The sequence below is a fragment of the Chiroxiphia lanceolata genome, chromosome 3, assembly GCF_009829145.1.
Source record: "Chiroxiphia lanceolata isolate bChiLan1 chromosome 3, bChiLan1.pri, whole genome shotgun sequence".
In the NCBI taxonomy this organism is placed as follows: Eukaryota; Metazoa; Chordata; class Aves; order Passeriformes; family Pipridae; genus Chiroxiphia; species Chiroxiphia lanceolata.
Window position 1 is genome coordinate 74,536,691 of NC_045639.1, and position 23,813 is coordinate 74,560,503.

The following is a 23,813-nucleotide window of genomic DNA, read 5'->3' on the forward strand; positions in this document are numbered from 1 at the left end:
CTTAATAGATGGTGATGAATAACAAAATGTAATTGTGTCCCTATTAAGATAGTTTCAATTATGGCCTATTAGCTACATTGTGGAAGATGTGGGTTTGCTGATTTTTTTCTTCTTTTTTTTCTTTCTTAAAACTAGAGATTCCATTTAAAAGTAATGTAACTATTATAAGGCAAATTTGATTTCAGTGTAAAAATTTTCATCAAATTGCTTCAGCCTCTTCATAATGTATAATTGTGTTTTAGGTAAGAGAAGAAGAAATAGAAGAGCTGGATACCTTACTGAATGATTTCTGTGAACTTCCTGCTCCAGGAGGTGTGGAAAACAATTATGGAAAAATTAATATCCTCCTTCAAACATACATTAGCAGAGGGGAGATGGACAGCTTCTCACTTATTTCAGATTCTGCATATGTTGCACAGGTAAAAATAGTACTTTTTACATATCTGTTGCTGTCTTCTACTGTATTTATTCTCCCAAACATTTACAATTATATAAGTAGGCCCTGATCTGCATCTTTTTGTGCATTTTTATGCACGTTTATGTGAAAATCAGAGCATGTGTAGTATAATACTTAAGTAGAAAAGTTTTGCAAAAAGCTACCTTGGGAGACTAGGGAATTTTTTTGTTAATTATGAATGCTCTTTTTGTTTGTGTTACCTCTTATTATATTTAGTAGCTCTAATTGCACAAAAATTATGTTTTCGACTTCATGTGTCTTCTTCTAAATGTGAAAAACTGTTGTAATCTATTTTATGTTTTGGCTACATTTATACTTCATTCTGGAAAACATAATTTGTGTTTGATTCACATATCTTGGTTTAGACAAGAAAGATATGCTATTATAGTTTTGTCGCTAGATGTAATCATGCAGATTTACATACCAGTCTATACATTTGTTTGTTGGCCTGATTTGACACCTGAATAATTGATTGTTACACAGCACGTTTAGTTACTACATGGACATGTACACAAGAGGACATGACACAGAGATCTAATAAGATACCATAAGATGAGCTACTTGCTTACACGACAGGAGACCATCTTAGAAAGAAAGGGGTGTTCCTTGAAAGTTTAGAATTCTGGATCCCTGAGAATTCAAAGTGACAAAATGCTCGTAGACAATCCAAGATGTGCGACAATAATAAAATTGATTATAAAGTTTGACCTTTTAGCCCATCCTATGTCTGCCTCTATTTTTTTTTTTGTTTTAACAGACAGCAACAAGTTTCACAGAATCATTTTTGTCTCATCCTTACAAAACTGCTTTGGAAAGAATTAGCTGAAAAATTGCATTTAGTCGTTGCTAAAGATGAGATCTAAATATTCAAAATTATACATGTTCTTCAGTAACATTTTCATATTAACATAACCTTCTTCAGAAATGTTTGCATTTTGTAGCACTGTATGGGTATAAATGAGAAAATTTTGAATTGATTATGCACATCATAAAAATTGAGGTACTTGCACATCAAAATGATTTTCAGTGTCATTATTTTAGTCTTTGCTTTCAAGGCAGTTGCTTTTATTTGTCTGTTTCATTTATAGCATTTTTAGTGAGACAACATAGTCTTCTCAGATCTTCATAAATTGTGTTTGTGGAACCAGTGCTACAAATTGTGAATTTTTTTTACTTGGATAGTGACTATTAAGAAAATTATTCATTCTTCCTAAGAGGAATGTGCTTCTTTAGTAACATATGCTTCCTATCATGACCAAATAATTTTCTATTTTTTATTCCTGTTGGCTTAGCAGAGTCAGCAGGGAATGATTCTATTCAATGAATCAAGAACATAATTCCTAGTCCAGACATAGTACCGATAGGGGAAGAAAAAAAACACACAGCTTCATAATACAGCTTGAAAAGTTTATGAAAGGAATATCATAATTTAGGTTTTCAGGATAAGACTGACCTCATTCAAACTTATGTTAATAATTAGTTTTCCAAGTCCAAAGCAGATTAATACAGTTTAGTTATACAATAGTCTCAGAACGTGGTAACTTTTTTTTTTTTAAAAGTCACTACCGTCAAGTGCAAATTGTGTGAAATTCAGTGTGAAATGGGATGCTGTTATGGGAGTATAACTGAAAAAAATCTAGAAGTTGAATTTCCATATAAAGTAAGTTTGCAGGTGTATAATATTATACAGGGAGTACAGTAAATGAATTTGTTTCAAAAGTGACTGAGATGCAATAAATTGAAAACTCCGTAATGTTAACATAACCATGATCAAAATTCTCTGGCAGACCTGACGCTACAACTTTAATTGGTTGCTCATGTTTCTTTTCATAATTTCTAAAGGCAATCATGAGGTAGTTCTGCCACTAGACAGTGATGGAAAAAAATAGTTTTCAAAAATGTTTGAAAGAAGTTTGGAAAGAAAAACTATTGTTACAATTTGTCGAAGATGAGTCTATGGGATCCTTTTCATTTGACAAAGAATACTTGGGAGAATTACAACAGTTTTGCTTCTTTGTTTTTTTTTTTCAACTTTCCAGAATGCAGCTCGTATTGTTCGAGCTCTTTTCGAGATTGCCCTTAGGAAACGTTGGCCTGCGATGACATATCGACTACTGAATCTCAGCAAAGTTATTGACAAGCGGCTGTGGGGCTGGGTCAGCCCTTTGAGGCAGTTCTCAGTGTTACCACCATCGGTCCTGTCCAAGTTGGAAGAGAAGAATCTCACTATAGACAAGATGAAGGACATGAGAAAAGATGAAATAGGTGAGAAATCAGCAAGGCTGATCTGCTTAAACCGTTAGAAAGCAATGGGCAAGTTAGAACTAAGTCTGAGCCAGTCATTAATATACCCACTCTGATCTGGAAGCCATGTAGCCATGTGCCATACATCAATATGGAATTATGTTCAATAAGGAAGGATTTTTTTCCATCTCCTCAGCTTGTAGTATGGCACAGCTCTGAGGATAAGGCTAGCCTATGTCCTGGTAATCACAGAACACAGATGGAATGGAGATATATGTTGATAAGTATTTACATATATGTGTATATATTTATGTTGACCTGTGCTTCCCTTTTTACCCACATTACATAACGCAGTACTATAAAAGGCACCTGTTTACTTTTGCCAGTTGGAACAACGTGGCCTGATTTTTCTTAGTGTAAATACTATTAATGTGAAAAAGAATAAAACCAGACTATTATATCCAGGTATGCTGTCAGTAAATGGCCTTCTTCTGAAGGCATTAATTTTCATCATACATGGAGAATTCATTGTCACTGGTGTCACTGCAGCAAAACTTTAATGGAATTTTTTAAAGGATTTTACAGTTCAATAATGAGAACATCCACAAGCCTACTGATAGACATAGTGGCAATTTCGAGTAAATGTATATAAACTGTTGTGCATAAACTACCCACCAGCTGGTTGAAGTCGAAAAAAAACCTCACTTGTAGTGTATTTCTTTTTCCTTAGTGTATTTCTTCTTATTTGGACTTTTTTTTGCACCTGTCATTGCCAAACTGTGAGAAAAAAACATTTTTTGAAAAATCTAATTTTAGAATAAAAATACTATTTATACTCACTGCCTAGAAGTTGTCACCTCTGACTTAATATTTCTCTCATTTGCAAGAGAACTACATTCCTAGCTTAGGAGGCTTTGTTATGTGCCTCATTTAGGCTGGAAAAAAGTTACATAAATATGTGAAAGTTTGCAGAATTAGAGGCTATGGCAACTGTGCATTTTAATATACAGTAATTTTAAATGTATTAAAAACATAGCATTTTATTTGAAGTGCTAGCATTATCATGCTTTTTTATTCAGAACCATTCTAGCACTTTTTAATTTACATGTATTAATTTGTTGCGCATTTGTAAAGTTTTTAGTACTTAGTATTCTTTTTCATTAATTGTGTTAGTGGGTCTTTTCTACTTTTCTTTTCTCTTTTCTCTTTTCTTTTTTCTTCTCTTCTCTTCTCTTCTCTTCTCTTCTCTTCTCTTCTCTTCTCTTCTCTTCTCTTCTCTTCTCTTCTCTTCTCTTCTCTCGTCTTTTTTTTTTAATTAGTCTTTCTCCCCATACCCACCCTTGGAGAAGAAAGAATTTTTGTGTTAAAATGCAAAACCAGTTTTACTTCCTTCAGTGTAGTAGAACTAGTATTGACCAGATGAAAATGTATCTATATATACCTGCAATTTGTCTAGTTTTGTTTTATATTAACTTAGTCAGAAAGTAGATGAGACTTGGGAATTGACTGTGAAAACAGGTCATTGCTGATTATATGTAATGATATTTCGTGTTCTTCAGCCTTATAAATATCAAAGCAAGTTGATCTGTGCATCTCTGTGAAGTCCAGATACTTGGCACACTTCCTCCTGTCTAGCCTCTCTGTCTGAGGGATGTGAAGGAAGTGCTTGCCTGGCAGACAACTTATTTTTATTTTTAATTCAAGGCCATGTTGAAATGAGAAAAGGTACAACTTCCAGGTGCTGCCTTGTTTTCTGATTCCACAGGACTAGTTTCAGTCTTTGTGTTTTTTCCTTTTTTAATGTTTTTGTGACCTTGGAGATAGAATAACAAAGACAGGAGCTGGCTAAGTCAGTCCATCTTAGCGGGAGATAAAAGTATCAGATGGGTGCCAGCCCTCCCAGTGAGCGAAAAGCATGTTGTGTGCACAAATCCCGTTTTCCAGTGTACCATGAATTGGTCAACACCAGTTTATGTGCTATTGAAGTGTAACCATGGAGTTTCCAGAAAGCCAGGAAATCACTGTGTTTTCTGAGATAAACAGTCTTATTTTTTTTTCAAAATACAGATGACAATCATTGTAAATAAGCAAAATTTATCCTTTTTTTTTTAAACACCTATTTTCTTGAATGGTCAGCTTTTCTTCAGAAGGTTTTAATATTTCTTAAATGCCATTGATGGTTTCTCATAATGTGACTATTTTAAAGAAAAAGGGGTGAGGGTAGGCAGCTAGGGGGAGAGAGTTTTATAATATTTTGTAGAAGTTGGGAGGGGAGCCTTATTTTCCCCTAGCAGGTAAGTGTAAAAAAAAACCTCAGTGCTGTCCTGTACAAGCGTGGTTCACCTCACACATCGTGACAAAGAAAGTGATTTTTAGCATGAAAAAATGTACTTGCCTGCATAGGTTTACTGAGTCATATCTTTGCATATTTGTCATCTGCCTTTATTTAACCTGATTTCTGAACTTTTACCTCTAATTGCAAATGCTAGTCCATATGCGAAAATGCTGTAATATTGATATATTTTAATAACCTGCTGGAGTTTTACCAACTGGAAATTAAACTGATTAAATAACTGTTAAAACTGTTGTATTAGGGATTTGTTTCTTAAGCAAGACAACCATTCATTTCTTCAGAGTATAAACACCTGTGTGAAGCAGTATCTACCAGTTTTTTAAATAAGGAAAACTGAAAAGTTAAAGTCAGGATCAATAGCAAAAAAATAGCAATTGCAAGATGCTGTGCCCCTAAATTATGATTTTCTTTGCAAGAAAAAGGTTGTATAACCTTTTCACCTTGCACATAACACAAATAATAGGACTTCTTCTCCCTTTTTTTTTTTTTTTTATTCAGTAAGTATGCACATGGGTAAGTGTGGTTAAGGAACCACATAACAGAAAATAGTAGTAGCCATTGATAAGGTAGCTTTTAACAGGAAGTACTTATGACCATCGCAATTAAAATCTAAAATATGCTCCAAATAATTGCATAAGCAATATAAGTGAAAAATGTAATAAATTAAGCGTATTTCCCTAAATAAGCTGGAAGGTGCAGTATTTTTCAGGAAACAAATCACTGGTACATGTTTGTCTTATATTTAAAATGGAGAGCAAGGGAACAGAGATTTAAGCTGTAAAATTCAAGTAGGACATTTTTCTTAATTAATATAATCTCTTTATTGCCTTAGTTACCATGATGGGTATAGAAAATGCAACATTTAGTTTTTCCTTTGTCTTAGTTACATACTGATATACTCTGAAAAATATATCAGCTGCTGTGAGATGTTTGCTCATGTGTATTTTTAACCTATTAACTACCTTTATTCAGTTTTATGAAGCTTTCCATCTGCCTTGAATCACTACACAGGAATTGTAGAAGTTCAACTGTGTGCCCTTCATTAAGTAAGAAGTCAGTATTCGCGCTTTAAAAAAGACCTATATGGCTTGGTAACAACCTGGTCAAAAAGTCAGTAATGGAGAGAGAAGTAGCTTGACATATGTTTTCAGTGTGAAGTCTTAATAGTTATTTTAACCCCTTAGTTATAGCCAGCAGGGGGGTTAATACTGATTTTTCTAGGCACTAAATTGCTAATTCAAGTTAAGTATTACAAAACATTCAGACATGCCAGGTCAAGAGAGTCAGACATTTACGCACCTAAGAGCAAAACAAGCAAGCAATAACACTTCTCTCTAAAAGCCTATTTGAAAGTCAGAGTTGTATTCTTTTTCCTGGAAATGCAGATTTGTTACACCTAATGTTTTCTTGGCAGGTCATATGCTGCATCATGTGAAGATTGGGTTAAAGGTAAAACAGTGTGTCCATCAAATACCCTCCATCATAATGGAAGCAACAATTCAGCCAATTACCCGCACAGTGCTCCGAGTTCGGCTGAACATCGCTCCCGACTTCACGTGGAATGACCAGGTAAAAAAAAGAGGAGGAGGAGGAAGGACAGGAAGCATTAATTTAGCTTCAGTAAATGAGATGGTTACAGGTAGTCCGTAGCTGTTTGGATAAGGAAAAAGATATTTATTTTAGCTAAAGAGCAAGTTTGATAATAGGAATTGAATGGCCTTTATGACTTTTGTAGAAGAAGGCAGGCAAAGATCATCTTTTTATTTCTGTTAATTCTTACAGGATTGGGCTGTTTATAACATGTTGAGGCAAATGCTTGTGCTGTATATTACCAGTAGCCACACACAGATTAGTTTTATGCCCAAAGAGGAGAAGGAAGAAAAAGGGAGACACGAGTGAGTCTCTGAACTACGAATGAATGGCAGACACATTCAAATAAAGCCTTGAAATGCAGTTCATGTATGCCAAGTTCTGCTGCTCTTTATGGCTTTACAAATGTACTTTCACAAATCCGTGCCTTTTTTTCTGTTGGGGACTTGTCTGACACAAAAGCTGAGATGTATTTGGAGTTATATTCATCTGTATTTTATGGTGCAAATTTATATAAAAGGAGTTGTACTACTTGCAGATTTAGATCTACCCTTTGATTCAGAAGCTATTCATTAGAAATAGATTTAACATAAATCTAAATTAAATATATGTGTCCACATGGGGGCATTGTATTGTTGCTGGTACTTCAGAAACTTCTACAGAAAAAAAAAATCTTCTGAAACTTTCTACAGAAAAAAGATATCTCAATGAGCAAACGTATTTTTATTCTTTTATGCTTATGAGATTTACACTTAAGATAAATTATTTTGAAAGGTAGATACTGTGTCCGTTCTTTGATTAAAAATTAATTTTAAAATTTCTTATATTACAAATTTACCTTAATCACAAGTAAATTGGAAATTTATTCCAGAAACATTTAAATTACTTTAGAATTTTATTTTCCTGGCCTAAATTTTTTTTTTTTATTTTGGAAGTTCCACTCAATTGTCTTAGAAATGGGAGATTAACAATGAAAATATAGAAAGTTTGATGTTGTTTGGCTGCCTGAATTTATTACAGAAATATTTGAGTGAATTCCTACCATGAATTATAACATGGCATACTTTTTGCTTCCTTTTTTATATACAATACTTCAGAAGGCAAAAAAGCCATTACTTTTTAGGATTGAAACAAATTTTTATTATTCAGTTTTTCATCCACTTTACCTGTAATCTGTTAAATACAAAAAAAAAGTACTGTTCTTCATATTAAACTTTATCTTAATAAAAGGTAATTTCTCAATCCATTTTTAGATTTTTCTACAAAATCCAGGTTCCTCTGTATTTTTACAAGTTGAAAAGGAGTCCACACAGAATAATACTGTTATTTTGACTCTGAACTTCTAAAGTTATAGCAAAATTTTGTCAAAAGTCTATTTTCTGCTATAATCCTTTTACACAGTTTTTCTGACAGTTGCTTTGGAAACATTATGATTGTTTTATCAGTTCAACTTAAGGAGCTGTTTTTATGTGAATTTGTATATTGGTACTCATAAAAACTTGAAAAACTTCTTTTCACTTTTTTATTTTTGTAACGCAGCTGTTGATTTTCTTGTTTTTCAGTAAATGAAACTTCTATCACAGTAAATAAATAAAGCTGTTAAATTTTAATAGTCTCCGAAAATTAATAACTGTCCTAAATTTGACACTCTGAAACTGCTTTTCCATCATCACACAGTATTTTAGCAAGCTTTTCAGATGATATCTATAGAAACTTATAGGTATAGCTGTAATTGGTACAAAAGCTAGTTGCTAAAAAGTTCCATTCAAAAAATTGGAGTAATCAAATAAAACCAGAATATTAAAAAATTAAATACCATACTTGACTGAAATACCCTGCTTGGCTAACATTTCATGGTTTTAAGTTTGTTCCGTTACCTGAATACTTAATTCTAGAATGATCTCATCACAAATGTTGCACTTGCTGTTACAAATGAAAAAAGATACGTTTTGGTAGTCATGAGATATGACATCATCGTGATCTTTAATGGCTTTGGTTTTCAGTACTGGAAGCCCTTAAGTTCAGTAAAAGCATGTGAGCAAGCCATATCCAGTGAAAAATTTTTATTCTTTTGTTAGGAGCAAAGGACTATAAACATGCCCAGGCAGAGCAGTTAAGCCTTACTGCAGTCAGGTGTAGTCCAGCAGAAATACAGAATAATGCAACTAGTATTAATTAGCCAAGTCATATATCAGACATGCAGTTTTTAGGGTGATGGTTGCCCCAAATACTGGTATGTGTCAGTTCTTAAGAGCTCCCCAGAGTTCTTGAGAATCATTACTGGAGAGAGTGTTGCATTACCTGTGCCCAGATTGCCCTGCAGTTTTTCCACGGGACTCTCCAAAATTAGGGTGCTATTACAGGTAATAATAAAATTTCTAAGCTTTGAACTTAATCACCTTCCTTAAATCTTCTTTTTTCTCTTCAATTCTCCAAAACTCTGATGAAATAATAGTCTCACTGCCATTTTTCAAAATGTCGCCTGCAGTAACCTCTGTCCTTTCAGTTTCACTGCTTCAGGTCCCAGTGAAGCTGCTAGTGAAATTTAAACGAATGAGAATGAATGTCCATCTGCTTCTCTATTGTGCAACTGTGGTAAAAAGGAGACAAAAGCACCTTGGTTCTATTCTTTGTACATATTACACATTACAGACTGTTTTCCCACATCCAGAAGAACAAATTATGCTGAAAATAATGCATACTGTGTGAATCAATACCAAATTCCTGTAGTGTTATAATTGCTTTTAGAAGCAACTATGCACTTTTGTCTTTTTTTCCTATTAAGTTCAGGAATAATTCCAACTTTTTTTTCATCTTCTGATTTTGCAATTTATCACAGTCCTCATCAGAAACATCAGAAATCTATGTTCGCTTAATAGTATGTCTTCTGTACACCTGTACTATGCATTTTTCTTTATTTTCCTAGATATTTAAGTAAAATACTTGTTCATTGGCACAAGTTATTTATTGTGTTAAAGAAACAAAAAAATCTTAAAAGAGAATCCCACCTAGCTATGATTTGTGGCAAAGTAAGGTACACAACAAAGCAAACAAAAATCTACGATGGAAAAAACTGTTGCCAGATGGCAGGAACATCATCAAGAGACAGCTCTATTTATGTTCTTCTCACTTCACCTGTAGCAACAACTACAATCTATAGCTTTCTGAATCCCCTTCCTGTCTCTTTCTAGAAGAAAGAGGAAGAGAGAGAAGGAGAGAGGAATGTCACAGTTCAGTGTCCAGTGTTTCCTGAGAGAATGTTTTTGATCAAAAAATGAACAGACAATAGCAAAAGACAATCCTCTATGCAGAATCCAAAGGCAGAGAAGTACAGGGAGGAATAAAGAGGAAGCATTCATAGGAGCCTAGAGGAAACTCTGGCAGTTCAGTCTATTTATAAACAGCTGAGGCACTACCTTCAGTTGCATTTGTATCATGTCCATTTACTTGATACCTACTTTAAGCAAACTCTTATTGAAACATAATCTTTAAGCAGACTGATCTAATTCAAAATATTATTTTGCGCTTTCTGTATTTCTGTATTCCTTTGTGAGCCTGTGTGTCATTTAGAAATATATCCAACATACCTAGCAAACCTAGAGAACCTTGTTACAACTAAAAGAAAACTATCTTTTCTACTCTTAAAGGTACATGGCACTGTTGGAGAGCCCTGGTGGATTTGGGTAGAAGATCCTACTAATGATCACATTTATCATTCAGAGTATTTCATCATTCAAAAGAAACAGGTAACAGATTTTATTCAGAATCTCATAGCAAGACAAAAATAAAGTTAGTGAGATGAGGATTTGTAATGTCAAACAGTATTTTGACCCAAGCAGATTTTCAAATCCGTAGCAAAGCTTTCAGATTCAGATGTACTAGATAAGCTTGGACTCCCACAACAACGTTTTCTAATCTCAAATGTCCCTTTTTTTCTTCCTTCTTTGCTGGGACAGTTATTTTCAGGTGAAAAAAAGAAAGACAGTAGTGTTTTTTTCTGTTAGAGAAAAAGATGAAGAGACAGCCTTATTTTTGTCCTTTGAAGACCATGGAAGCAAAATACATTCCCAGTGGTGAAATATTTTATAAAGATGTAAACATTTAGCACATGGAGGTGCACACATACTTTATTGTTTTGTGTTAGTATGCTTATGGAAGTTAGACAAACTATGATTTTTCAAGTTACTGATTTTTCTGTGCAGTAATTATTCTCTACCTGTTTGCACTAGGTCATTACTAAAGAACCTCAACTGCTGGTGTTCACAATCCCAATTTTTGAACCTCTTCCTTCTCAGTATTACATTCGAGCTGTGTCTGATAGATGGTTAGGAGCAGAGGCTGTATGTATCATAAATTTTCAACATTTGATTCTTCCCGAGAGACATCCACCCCACACAGGTAACTTCAAATTTGATCCTTTGGCTTTAATTAATATTGCTCATATTGATTTTTCTTATGTTAGTGCAATAAAACTCTTACTTCTGCTTCATCAGAGAAAAATTTATGGAATTTCACTTTGTGATATTTCTTCTCCATCTCTCTAAATTTTTCAGTTCCTGAACAAAAGGCAGCTCATTTAATCTCAGCATAATACCAGCCTTTTAGTTACTCCAGGTTCTCTATAAATCATAAGAAAATAGAATCTGTCATATAAAACTAAGTCAATCTCTGTGTTACAGTATGTCTTATCTTAGTGCTTGTAAGCATTACTTTTCTTCTGGACTAGTTAAAAACAATCTCGGAGTGTATTATAAATGGCATTCATCAAAGACAAAAGAAACAGTGCTAAAATTTTGAAAATATGAAATATTTTACTATTTTTGCTAAGATAAATTTATCATACTAAGCACTGTTACAGCACAACACCACATTTCATCTCATCAAGTCGTGGCCTTCCCCTCCCCCTCTTTTTAACACTTGGCACAGAAGCATATGTTTGTGTTTTGCTTCTTTTTTTTTTGGATACATAAATTGCTTTATACATTCATTGGGCCTGATGTCATTGTAAAACCTTTCCACTGCAATTACATTTGGCTCATCTAGCAGTCTGTGAAGTGATTGCCTTCAGAAATACTCACTTCTCATACGGTGTTGTCCTTTGGCATGCATAAATTCACATGTGTTTGTGAAGTGTTTAGCTATTGTTATACTGTACCTACAGTGTCTGGAAAAGCATGTGTAACCTTTTTATCTAATTGACTGATCACTGACTACTATTCAGAAGAAACAGAAAGATATTTACACATCACCAGTTATGGAGCCTCTAGGATTTATGGTAATTGATTTCAATTCCCATCTGGTTCCCACTCAACAATGAAGTACGTAGAGGCCCTGCTAGGCAAAAAAAGGCTTCTTTCTCCTTGACTGAGCCCAAGAAATCACCATTTCAGTGGGAATGATAAAACAGCCATAAGGTATCAGTGAAAAACATGTGAAGAATATTAGGCATCATTGCCTCAGTAGATTTTATGACTCCCATATCATACCTTAATGCGAAGCACCCTGAAAGACAGGGAGACCTCCAGCCACAAAAAAAAAAAATCAAACCCAACTTCAAAGCAAGCATCTGCATAGCAGAATCACTGCAGTCTCCTTAATTTGGTAGAATTCCAAATCCAATCTGGTTATATATATCATCTTCCAAATTCCAGAGTCTCTAATTGTTTGGATAGCAGATGCCCTCAAGATATATTGAGAATCATATATTGAAAAGCTGTTTGTTTATTTATTAAAATTATGTCTTTAATTACATCTTAAAGAATTAGATGCAAAATTTAGTTGTACTCATCTGATTTGTATTACTCCATCAACTTGGAAACTCCAAAGAATCCTTCCTTCCTTAATAGATTTTTTCCTTGACCTTGAAATAACTCCACATTCTGTTATCATAAGACCTGGACATGCATATAATCTAATACAGTGAGTTTAGAACTTACTACAAGTAAGTAGTAAAGGTAAAAAGAAAACAGCTATAAGAAAAGATTAATCTCTGCAAATAGCTGGTTCACAGCTATCAGAGTACTTAAAACAGTACTTGCAGAAATATTTCAGAGTGATAAAAACAACTTTTCATTATATGGACTCTGTGTCATATGAGATATTAAGTAAAACATTTTCCAATGTAAGTTGTTTTGCACTAAATTACTGGTTAATATCTTTATCTTCATAGTAAGCTATGTTATGTCATGACGTATCTTGTCTTACAATTATTTTGTGATTATAGAGCTTCTAGATCTTCAGCCTTTGCCTGTTACAGCCTTGGGACATCCAGAATATGAAGTCCTGTACAAATTCACACACTTCAATCCTATCCAGACACAGATATTTCATACCCTTTATCACACAGACTGCAATGTTCTTCTTGGAGCACCTACAGGTTCTGGAAAAACTGTTGCAGCTGAATTAGCCATCTTTAGAGTTTTTAACAAGTATCCCACATCAAAGGTTTGTAAAATAGGTTTATTAGACTCATTTTGTATTACCGTGTTTTCAGCAATACAAAAGTCTAGAAAAATACTATGAGAAACTGAATTTTAATGTCTCCAATTTATATCTGTCTGGATACAAAATGGCATTTCATTAGGTACATTGTACTTTTATTTCAATTTTTTATTTTTATCAGTGTACTACTAGACTTAAATCTACAAACATGACATACAGGCATGCTGGATTTCCTTTTCTTCCTTACTTAACTGCATTTCCTGCTTTAATCTCCTTCTATTAACAGTAGTACTGTTTTATTAATTCCCTTCCTAAAAGCTGAACAACTCAAAGTTATTTTCAAAGTGAATATATATCTGTTTCTTGACTTAGCTATCTTGTGTTAGTTAACCACATTTTAACTTTAAAGTCTTTGGGAAAGATCTTTGTATCTGAGTGTAAGATTTAAGAAAGAACAAATTTTTAAGTTAACAGAAATTGTGTACATAAATACCTTAATCATCTTTGAAATTTCAATATTTCATGTAATTAGTTTGTCCAAGTGAGATAAAAAAAAAATTCATACACTTTCAGAATATCTGTGAGACATAAAAAGTAGCCAGTTCTTAAAGGAATATATATTTTAGGTTTTATTAAAGCTGAAAACATGGCTATACATTTTAAAGAATGTATGTGAATTCTTCATGAGCAGTTTCTGCATGTTCAAAAGCTTCAGAATTTTTGACCATAAATCTGTAAGTAAGTATTGTTTGTAAATGTGAGAGTATTCCCCTCTGCTCTGCAGGCTTCTTTGAGAAAAAAAATGTGACATTTAGCTTAAAATAATCAGCTTTTTTATTTAACTGGTAATGTTTTAATAATTTAATGACATAACTAGAAATCGGGTAAGATATTGCGTGCTAGAAATTCAGATTGTTTCTGTTCTAGAATGTTAACTTGCTGATTTTATAGTCTTGGCAAAAAAAACCCCATTATTTATATAAGTGGTGTTTTATTTTAAATGATATGATAAATATTTCAATTTCAAGAAATTATTCTTTATCTTAATTTTTTTGCTTATTAATATCTCAGGAAACAAAACCATTTTTTCAAGCATTATGCTTGTTTTAAATATAATCCCGTTAAAGGTCATTTAAGGAACTCAGGCCTTATTCATTTTATAGATTATGAGTATGTTCAAATCTCGCAAATATTATATGTTCTAGGTACTCTGTAATAAAGGTTTCCTTTTTAACTTCTGGTTTTGTGACATTTCTTTCACAGGCAGTGTATATTGCACCCTTAAAAGCCCTCGTCCGTGAACGAATTGAGGACTGGAAAGTTAGGATTGAAGAAAAACTTGGTAAAAAGTATGTTTCTCCTTACCTAATCAGAGAAATGAGAAGCAAAAGAACAGCCCATCAAGTATGAATAAAATCTACAGAATACTTATGAGTATTTCAAAATAGGTTTCGATTATACACTGTCCTTCAGATTTCTAGTACTTAAAAAGCACTGACAAGAGTCACTGTAGTGATAGCAAAATCAAAACTAAGAAAGGGATACTGAGCTATTTGCATTCTCCTTACTTGCCAGTATAACAAATATGAAGCTGAGATTTCACTCTACAATATCCTTGGAAATTGAAAACATAACTCAAAATAAGCTTTCTTTAGAAACCTCAGCTCTAAGGAACATACAGGACTTGCATGGACTGTGTACTAGTAATCTTATTATGCCCTTTATATATAAATTAATATAATTTTATTGCTTGGTTACTTTAATTTCTTGATGATCTTCTCAGATGTTTTTCAGCCATTACTTTATGATCTGTGAGGCATATCAGTCATGGTGATGGTTTTGCAAAATTATAGTTTTCTGAATTAAAATTATTATCCATAGGATGCATTATTGATGGCCTTTGTGTTTTCTACATATAGCTTTTTTCCTAAGTTAAGCTCAAGGCACACCACAAGTTTCATGAGAAAGAAGTGCTACTGTGTGTACGTGAAATTACCAGTGATATTCCTGTTATTATTGTAGCAATGAGTTAAAATATTTTCAGGTAATATTTCCTTTTTGAAATTTACAATTACTTGTGACTTAAATTTTGAACAGAAGAAACACATTACTGTGAGGAATTTTTATTCAACTGGATGTAGAATGTGTCATTGAAATATCAAAAATCCATTCTAATGGATCCATCTAAAATGATGGATCATCATAAATGCTGTTTGTAGAAAACATAATGAGGCAAACAATTGGAAAAACTCTGCTAATCTTCCCAAAAAATGATCTCAGAATAATTTCTGCACCAGTCTTAATGGTCCTTCACCAACAAATGCAATACACGCTGCAGTTTAGCTTCGTTTTTCAAACCAGAGATCTATGCAGAACAGCAGGCAGCAGCTTGGTAGCTTTCTAGGAAGCTCTCATCCTGGGTATGACAGGATGTTATGATTCACATTGTATCATACTAATGTAATGTTATCTTCCTTTTGAAAAACTAACCACAGATGGGTTGGGACTCATATTCGTTCTCTTCTTTTTATATGGTTTTGCTAAGGAATGGTATTTGGTATTTATATGGTATTTGCTAGGGAAACAGAGAGACAAGTTTATTTACTTAATTTCAGAAATCCTATTAAATGTATTTGATGAGAAACAAAATCGCTTCACTCTTTAAAGAATTTAAGTTTAGGAGTAAATATTTGAACATTAAGATGTTTTAAAGCTTTGCAAAGCCAAGCCACCATCTTTCTTGATTACAGGGTTGTAGAGCTGACAGGAGATGTGACTCCTGATATGAGAGCCATTGCCCAAGCTGACCTGATCGTTACTACCCCGGAGAAGTGGGATGGTGTCAGCAGAAGCTGGCAGAACAGAAGCTATGTTCAGAAAGTTGCCATTCTTATCATAGATGAGATCCATCTTCTGGGTGAGCACGTTTTGTTATTTTTAATGAGAATTGTTGCTAAATTTGAACAAGCGTTTTAGTATTTATGACGTGAATGTACTTTTTGACATCTGAAGCTTTTCTTTTTCTCTATTTTTCAATGCAATTTTCATTTACTAGGGGATGAGAGAGGCCCAGTATTGGAAGTCATTGTGTCTCGAACAAACTTTATCTCATCGCACACTGAGAAGCCTGTAAGAGTAGTTGGTTTATCCACTGCTTTAGCAAATGCCAGAGACCTTGCTGACTGGCTAAACATTAATCAGGTATGAAAAAAAGTTCTAGAAGAGAGATATGTATTTGTTTTGCATAAAAACAAAATAGCAATTTATAAGCTAATTCAACGTTAAACTTGAAAAAAAAAAAAATGTTCTCTTGTAGATGGGTCTGTTCAACTTCCGACCATCAGTACGTCCTGTTCCTCTGGAGGTGCACATTCAGGGCTTCCCTGGCCAGCATTACTGTCCTCGCATGGCTAGCATGAACAAACCTGCATTTCAGGGTAAGCAACAAGTTGCTAGACCTTTTCCTTCTTTCTGTAAAAGAAAAAAAGACTTTACACAGTTCATTTGCAGCACATTTGCAACATGTGTTACTGTATGTACTCTTGGCATGTATTGGGGGAATCTGCTCTGCTAATGGCCCAAAGCTATTTGTCTGAAACATAAAGTGTGCTGCAAGTGCAACATGTAACAGAAGAATGTAATGTATTTAAAACAGAAGAATAAAATTAGTGCTAGTGAAGGGGAAATAAAATGTGTTTTCTCTTAGTGTTTGACACTATAAAGAAACATTTGTATAAAAATATTTGAAATTTAGAAAGTAATAAAACCATTCATATTATTAATCTACTGAGGTATTTTCATATGGACCACTGTATGTAAGCATTAAAAAAATTGTGAACAGAAGTTGCAAGTCAAGCTAACCTCCTATAATTCTAGTTTCAAAGCAATAACCATAAAATTCAGAATTTCTAGTGCATCCAGATATGCTTCTGTTTCCAATTTTTTATTCTTAACCAATCTGGCAAGCAGGATAGATTTAGGAAAAACTCTCGTATTTTATTTGAACATGTTTCAGTTTGGTTACATAAGGAATATTTATTATATCAATTAAAAATAACCTCCAAAATAAATTTTGTAATGTGAACTGCTGTTGATTGTGAGGTGACATTTGTGAGGTGACTTTTTAGCTGCTTTAATTAGCCTTATGACAGAAGCAAAGTATTGATTGTGGACTAGAGACCAATCTTGACAGCTCGGATTATTTACACCTCCACAAGAGCATTGTACGAAAACACTAATGAACAATAAATCTGTCTTGGGCTATTCTGCCACACCTGTTCCTAAAGCAACAAAAATCCATTAGATGTTGGGCTTTTAAAATATATAGATATATTGGCATATATAGTTGTGAGATATAAATACACATGAATTATCCTATTTCAATAATTTCACAACTGCATAGTGTGTCTATATGCAGGAGCACATGCTGGGTAGTATTGATGAACTGGGGAACAATATGTGGAGATGGATAGTGGGAAATAGTTTTCAGAAATTAACAATACATAAATTGCTAGAATGAGAATTATATGAGAAAACACACAAATGGATTATAAGAATAGTGACTTAGAGTATTTGAAAATTCTAGGTACTACCTGTTCATTCTTCTGTGCTTGTTGATGCTAGAAAATCTGTAGAAATATGATTTATTGAAGGCTCTGTTCCCCACTTGTTTGACATGATACAGTCAAGGTTATTTTAGCATTTTCATGGCAATACTTATTCCTGGGACCATAAAAATTTGTTTGCAACCTCAAACTTCTCCATAATGGGCTGAGCAAGAAAATGTTTTTTTAAACAGTTCTAAAACATAATTGGTTTAAGTATGTCAGACTAATTACTAAACACAGAAAAAAAGGGTCGGGCAAAAAGCAAGTTTTTGACTTTGATGGCACTTTATCTGAGACAACGTACCCCAATAGGGTAGAAAAAACAGTAACGTATTTATTACACTGAGATAGAGAAATTCACAAGCTTTGAAGTCTAGAAAGCTTCTCTAGGTTTTGTGGTGTTTTGTTGGGTTTTTTCTTAACCAGTTCTCTTAATTAGCTTACAATGATCACTGAAGTGTCAGGGCACTTAACGCAGACTCAGCTAAGCATAATTTTATGGTCTTTGGTTCAGAGGTGGTATATGCTCATCTAAGACAAAGTATACATGTATACCTGTATGTCATCTTCAGAGAGGTCTGTCAACTATCTACATATTGCAAAGGGAAACTCTTAATTTTTGTCTTTAAAGGGCCTAATTCTCAAGTTCTGTTTTCCTCAACAGCAATTCGGAGCCATTCTCCAGCCAAGCCTGTTCTTATTTTTGTGTCGTCCAGACGTCAGACAAGGCTTACTGCCTTAGATCTGATAGCTTTCCTAGCCACTGAGGATGATCCCAAACAATGGCTGAAGATGGATGAAAGAGAGGTAGAATCTTTTTACCTTTATTATTGCTGCTTTGCCTCTATTTTGTTGATGTTTGTTTGAAAAAAATCATTCTAAAACAAGAGTCTTTTGAGGGTAGATCTTGAAAGAGCTGTGCATATGCTAAATTTCATATGTATTAAAAGTAGTGTCACCATTAAGATTATATAAGCATCTGTGCAAGAGCTGAACTTCAGAACACGAACTCTTTTATCTTTGTTTTTTCCTGTGTATCTCTTATTGATGCTAGTTCCATTGTCCCAGACGACATATATCACATGATATAAGTCTGATACAAAGATAAGATAAAGACTAGAAGAAAGAGGGCTAGTGTTCTCTAAAGTTTACAGCTGGACTTCTGTAACATATAGATATTGAGCTGGAATTTAAACCAAATCTCTTTCAGTGTTTTAGGAGAAAAATCATCCTTCTCATAAAATGCATTATGTATATGCATACATATCTGTGTGAATATATGTATATATGTATATACATGCATCTGTCCATCTATATTCATACATATATAGATAGATATACTGCAGAACGAATCATTTAATAATGATTTAGTCTTGCATATCAATTAAATAAATCAATGACATAAAAAAAGTTAAGAAAGCTTCTGCCAATAGCTTTGTTATAAGAACATAAATATTGCAAAGTTTTTGTTCTTTTTCAAACAGTATAATCTTTAATTACATTTTCTCGTATTGTTTGTTCAGAAAGTCATTCCTTTGTCTATTACAAAACATGGGTGGTGGTGAAATGATAACTATTCAATATTCTCTTTTATCTGCATTTTTCAAATGGTATACCATACTATATTTGATCCGCTCAGTTTGGCACCTGCTCTGAATACAGTATTATTTGTTTCCTTCTGAATTGATGGTCCTGATTATAATATATCATTGCTTCAAAACAGGTTTTTTTGGTTAATATTCAGATTTTCTAGATTTTGAAAATTAGCCTTTTCTAATGGTAGCAAATCTTCTACTAGGAATTTCTGTGATAATTTAGGGCTAAAGCACAGCAAAATGCAGGAATCATAAATAAAAGATCCAAACTGATTACTGTATGAATATTTATGTATCGACAGTTTTATGAATGGTTATACAATTGTATACCAACTTTATGTGCCAAAAAGTATAGGTTACTAAATAAAGTGTTTGTTTGCTTTTTGAAAAAAAAAATGTGATTTTTTCAGAGATAAAGCACAACATCTGCGTCCTTCCTGTTTTGGATGGATTTTAAAATAGAAAATGGCTGTCTAGTACTAAAGCATATCTCATCTGATGCTGCTTTTCTAGCTGTATAACCTCTATTTAATGTTTTCTTGAGCCTAACAGAAACATTTCATATCCAAATTATTACTATTTAGTTGAGTACTCTAGTAGCTTGTGCTGGTTTACTGCAGTAATCTCACCTACAATTAGAATATGCAATGTGCTTTCCCTAAACAACTTACATTAAAATGAGTAGTTTCCCCATGTCCTGGGAGCCACTACTATCCTGAAAAGAACTGTAACTGAAACTTCTTCACTTGCTGGAAAAGGCTTTTCTATTAAGAGTCTTTGAATTTCATGTTTCAGAATAAGGTTTTGAAATAGGAGCCAACAAGGACAAGCGGACTTTGCATTTATTAGTTTAATGACATTTGCATATGATTTGTATTTGAATTAATAAGCTGAGTGTTTGGAGCATGAGATACCTACCAAGTTACTCAGTTCTGATTACGTAAATGTAAAAGACGGAGGATTAGTTGTTATATCTTACCACTATTATGCAGAACACAATTCTGTTTGAAGTACCCACAATTTCAAGTGGACGTTTCTTTAGGTAATTATGGAACTAGTTTGTAGTTTTGTATTTTAAATGAGAATGATTAGCCTGAGTTTCATGTGACATTGAAGCACAGGACAAAACTATAGCAGTGCTACATATATAGTGTATATCCTGCCTAATTCTTTATCCGTAATAATTTAATTTTTTTTTATACTTAAAAATTTTAACTCCAAGTTATATTACAGTCAGACTTAGACTAGGTGAACCAGACAAAATTCTCTCCAATTGCTATAACATTTTAAAGTATGAAAAATAGAACTAGCAAATACTTTATAGTAGGTATTCCATGTCTTAATCCCTTGCCCAAATATTTCAAGTTTTTCAATTTCATATGGGATAAAAACGAACCAGTTAGAAGAACTAAATTGTTGTTGCCTTTAAACAAATTTTTTTCATGTCCATCTTTCACTTTTTTTTTTTTTTTGCCAACCACTGTTTTTTAGAGGAACTTACAGACAAATTACTTTATTTTCAAAATATTTGTAATTGTTAATTGTGAATTATGTTGAGATGTAAGAGTTTTTTTCATGGGTGTATACAAAGTTAACAAGCTTTACAACAGACCTTGGCACTTTTTCTTCAGTCAACCTTATCCGTATAATTTTGGCTGACATAAGATTTTTGAGAACTCATTCATTGGTTTTGTTCAATGATGTAATTGGTTTTGCTACACAGTGGCTTAAAGTTAGGCTATGTTTGTATTAGCTTCCCAGTGGGTGGACTTCATAAGGCTTCTTAGAATGTTGTAAACAATGCCATACATAATAACATCTAGAGGACTGATATTGAGGTAGACACAGATTCTTACAGCCATTAAAAGTGTTTCTTCTGTGTTGCCCTACTTGGCAGCTTTTCTGTGATGGTATCACAGAGAGATTCAGACCTTGTGGGGAAGAGACTGGAGTAGGGCGGAGATCGATACTGGGTCTTTGTTACCTTAGTTGTTACCAGTATTGGATCTTTTTTTATCATCATCTTTGTTTGCCATCATCTTAGCTTCCCTAATCTTCTCTGTAGAGGTTCTCCTTGTAGTGGTAGTGCCAAACCAGGCTCTCATTTGCAGCTTGTGACCAATTCAGTTCACAAAACTCCAGACTGCTGCTTTCACAGTACTCTCAGATAACAGGCAAATCTACCTCCATCTCTGCGACTCAGCTCCAAGTTTCAAATTCAGGCAATGTATCAATCAGTTATATTTCAAATTACATGAACTTGCATGAAACTTCTGCAATCCATATTTGTATATATAAGTGACATACAGAAACAAACCTTCAACCACTGCCACCAAAGCAGGTAACAGCATACCTGGATCATGGAGGAATCATAAAAGATGTTCTTTCCCTCAAAGGAGTCAGTAGTCTAACAGGTGCAACTGAATTATAGTCAAGAAGGAATTTTGTTATATATCCATCTACTGAAAAATATATGTTATAGGCAGCTCCGTTAGGTTTTGGGGATGGTTCTTCCTGGATGCTGTCCTTGAATTTGATGTCTGGTGTGCGGTTTCTGGCTCATACCCATTGTAGTATTAAGAAAGTTGAAAGGTATTCAGAAGGTTGAGACAGCAGTCGGTCTTCATAATACTGAGCAGTACTTGATGAAAATTGCTGTTTCCAGTACTGATCAGTTTTCCAGTTCCACTGGACCTGTTGCTGCACTACAATAGTTAGATTTGTTTAATATATTCTATGCAACTAAGTTTCAGGTGATGTGCATGTTTTTTGTGAATAAATGTCCTCTCAAGTACCTCAGGTACTATATATACCTTAGTCGGACCAAGGAAGCTTCCAGTGATGTTGCAATACCCTACTTGCCAGGATTTGTAGATGATACTTCAAAGCTCTTTCCTCATTTTCCAACTGCACATGCAGACACTCTTCAGGATTTAAGGGAGACTGCCACAGTTTGACCAGAGTGTAAGTGGGCAGTCTCTTGAAGAAGAAAGAATAGTTACCTATCTTAAAGCCTTAGAAATGTTTTTTAATTTTTCTGTAAGGTTCATTGTCGATACACGTTCCAAAATGAGCTCTCTATCCCTCTTACGATATGCAGCAGAGTTTATTTTTCACCAAAGAGTGAAGAAGCAGCAACAGAAGCTGCCCTCCTTGCCATCCACAGTAGTAGCAAGGACTCTTCATTAGACATCACTCCCTAAAGATTGTTTTGGTTTATACTTATGAGGCACAGATGCATTATGACAGAAATGTGAATGGGCAGTTCATCTCAAAGAGAAGACTTCACCTGTAAACAGAGTAGTTCTTCATTTCTTTTTCTTGTTCATTGATGCCAAGATGCCCATGGAAAAAGAAAACCTTATGCTTACCTTGCTTTTTTGTATAATCATTAGATGATTTTTAAATACACATATCCTTCCTAAAATTCTAATTTGCAGTTGTCAGCCAGAACTGTCATGTTCAAGCTTGTGACCCCTAACTTATCTTGTTAAAAGGGACGATAGCTCAGATTATGCTTTTGGAAACAGACAGTGCCACCAGTTTGTAATGGTAAGCTTGAGTAAGATGAGTTATACTGTTCTACATTGGGGGCTGACTAAAGAGGAACAAGTCCTTCTCTGTCAAAAATCGCATCTACATCTGTGGTGGTGGAAAATGTTGCAATCTTTTTACAACGTAATTTATTAGAATCAAGTTTTCAGTTTATTTATTTTTCTCTAATGTTTTTACAGCTTTTTGTTTTAACCCAAAACAAAAGTACAAAGTAGTATTTATGGTTTATTGTTTGAAGTTAGAATGCAGTTCTCACCAGCAGACAAGCAGCGTGTTTTCTTACTTATTTGGTGGGGTTCTTTTAAAAATTTATTGCCTATCCAGATACTTGGGGGGTTATTTATTTATTTATTTATTTATAGTATTTGCAGTACAAGGAGGGAGAAAAACTGTATCAATGTATATAGTTTTAACTTTAACCACAATGATTTTTGCATTCTGCTTTGTGCATCATTTTGCCATCTGCATTCTGTTAAGACTGTTCTTTATGAAACCTCTAGAAATAACCAATATCCTTTAGCGCAAACATACCTACAATAATATTCAATAGCATCCATATCAGGCAATAGTTAGCTTCCACTGAATTCAAGAGCCCTTGAATGAAGGACATTCATTGACTCCAAAAGAATGAATCAGACCCATACTGATTTTGCCATTTTAGTCACGTGAGTGTGTAAACATGTGTGCACTACTTATGGATTTGTATATGTGTTTGTACACTATGTGGATATATGCATAGACATATGCATGAAAGTGAATTAAATTTTACCAATAGTTCTGGTTTGCATTGCTAATCAAAACAAACAAACCAAGCCAAAACCAACAAAAAAATCCCAGGAATTGTTGGAAAGAAAAAAGATGACTTCTCGTTCTCTGACCTTTAAATCAAAAAGCCTGTTATCTCTATGTTAATGTTCTGAGGTAATGTTGTGCTGTAAAACAGGAATAGAAGAATCTGGTCTGTGTCATTT

General features: G+C 33.8%; 1 protein-coding gene across 1 annotated transcript in view; it reads left to right on the forward strand.

Annotated features, from left to right (window-relative positions):
• ASCC3 (activating signal cointegrator 1 complex subunit 3) overlaps nucleotides 1–23,813 on the forward strand; it is a 263,938-nt gene that overhangs the window by 179,672 nt on the left and 60,453 nt on the right. Inside the window, 11 exon segments of the mRNA XM_032682586.1 lie at nucleotides 243–419; nucleotides 2,497–2,722; nucleotides 6,469–6,623; nucleotides 10,292–10,390; nucleotides 10,874–11,042; nucleotides 12,868–13,088; nucleotides 14,349–14,434; nucleotides 15,836–16,002; nucleotides 16,141–16,286; nucleotides 16,402–16,522; nucleotides 18,357–18,499. Coding sequence (XP_032538477.1) covers nucleotides 243–419; nucleotides 2,497–2,722; nucleotides 6,469–6,623; nucleotides 10,292–10,390; nucleotides 10,874–11,042; nucleotides 12,868–13,088; nucleotides 14,349–14,434; nucleotides 15,836–16,002; nucleotides 16,141–16,286; nucleotides 16,402–16,522; nucleotides 18,357–18,499 — 1,710 coding nt within the window.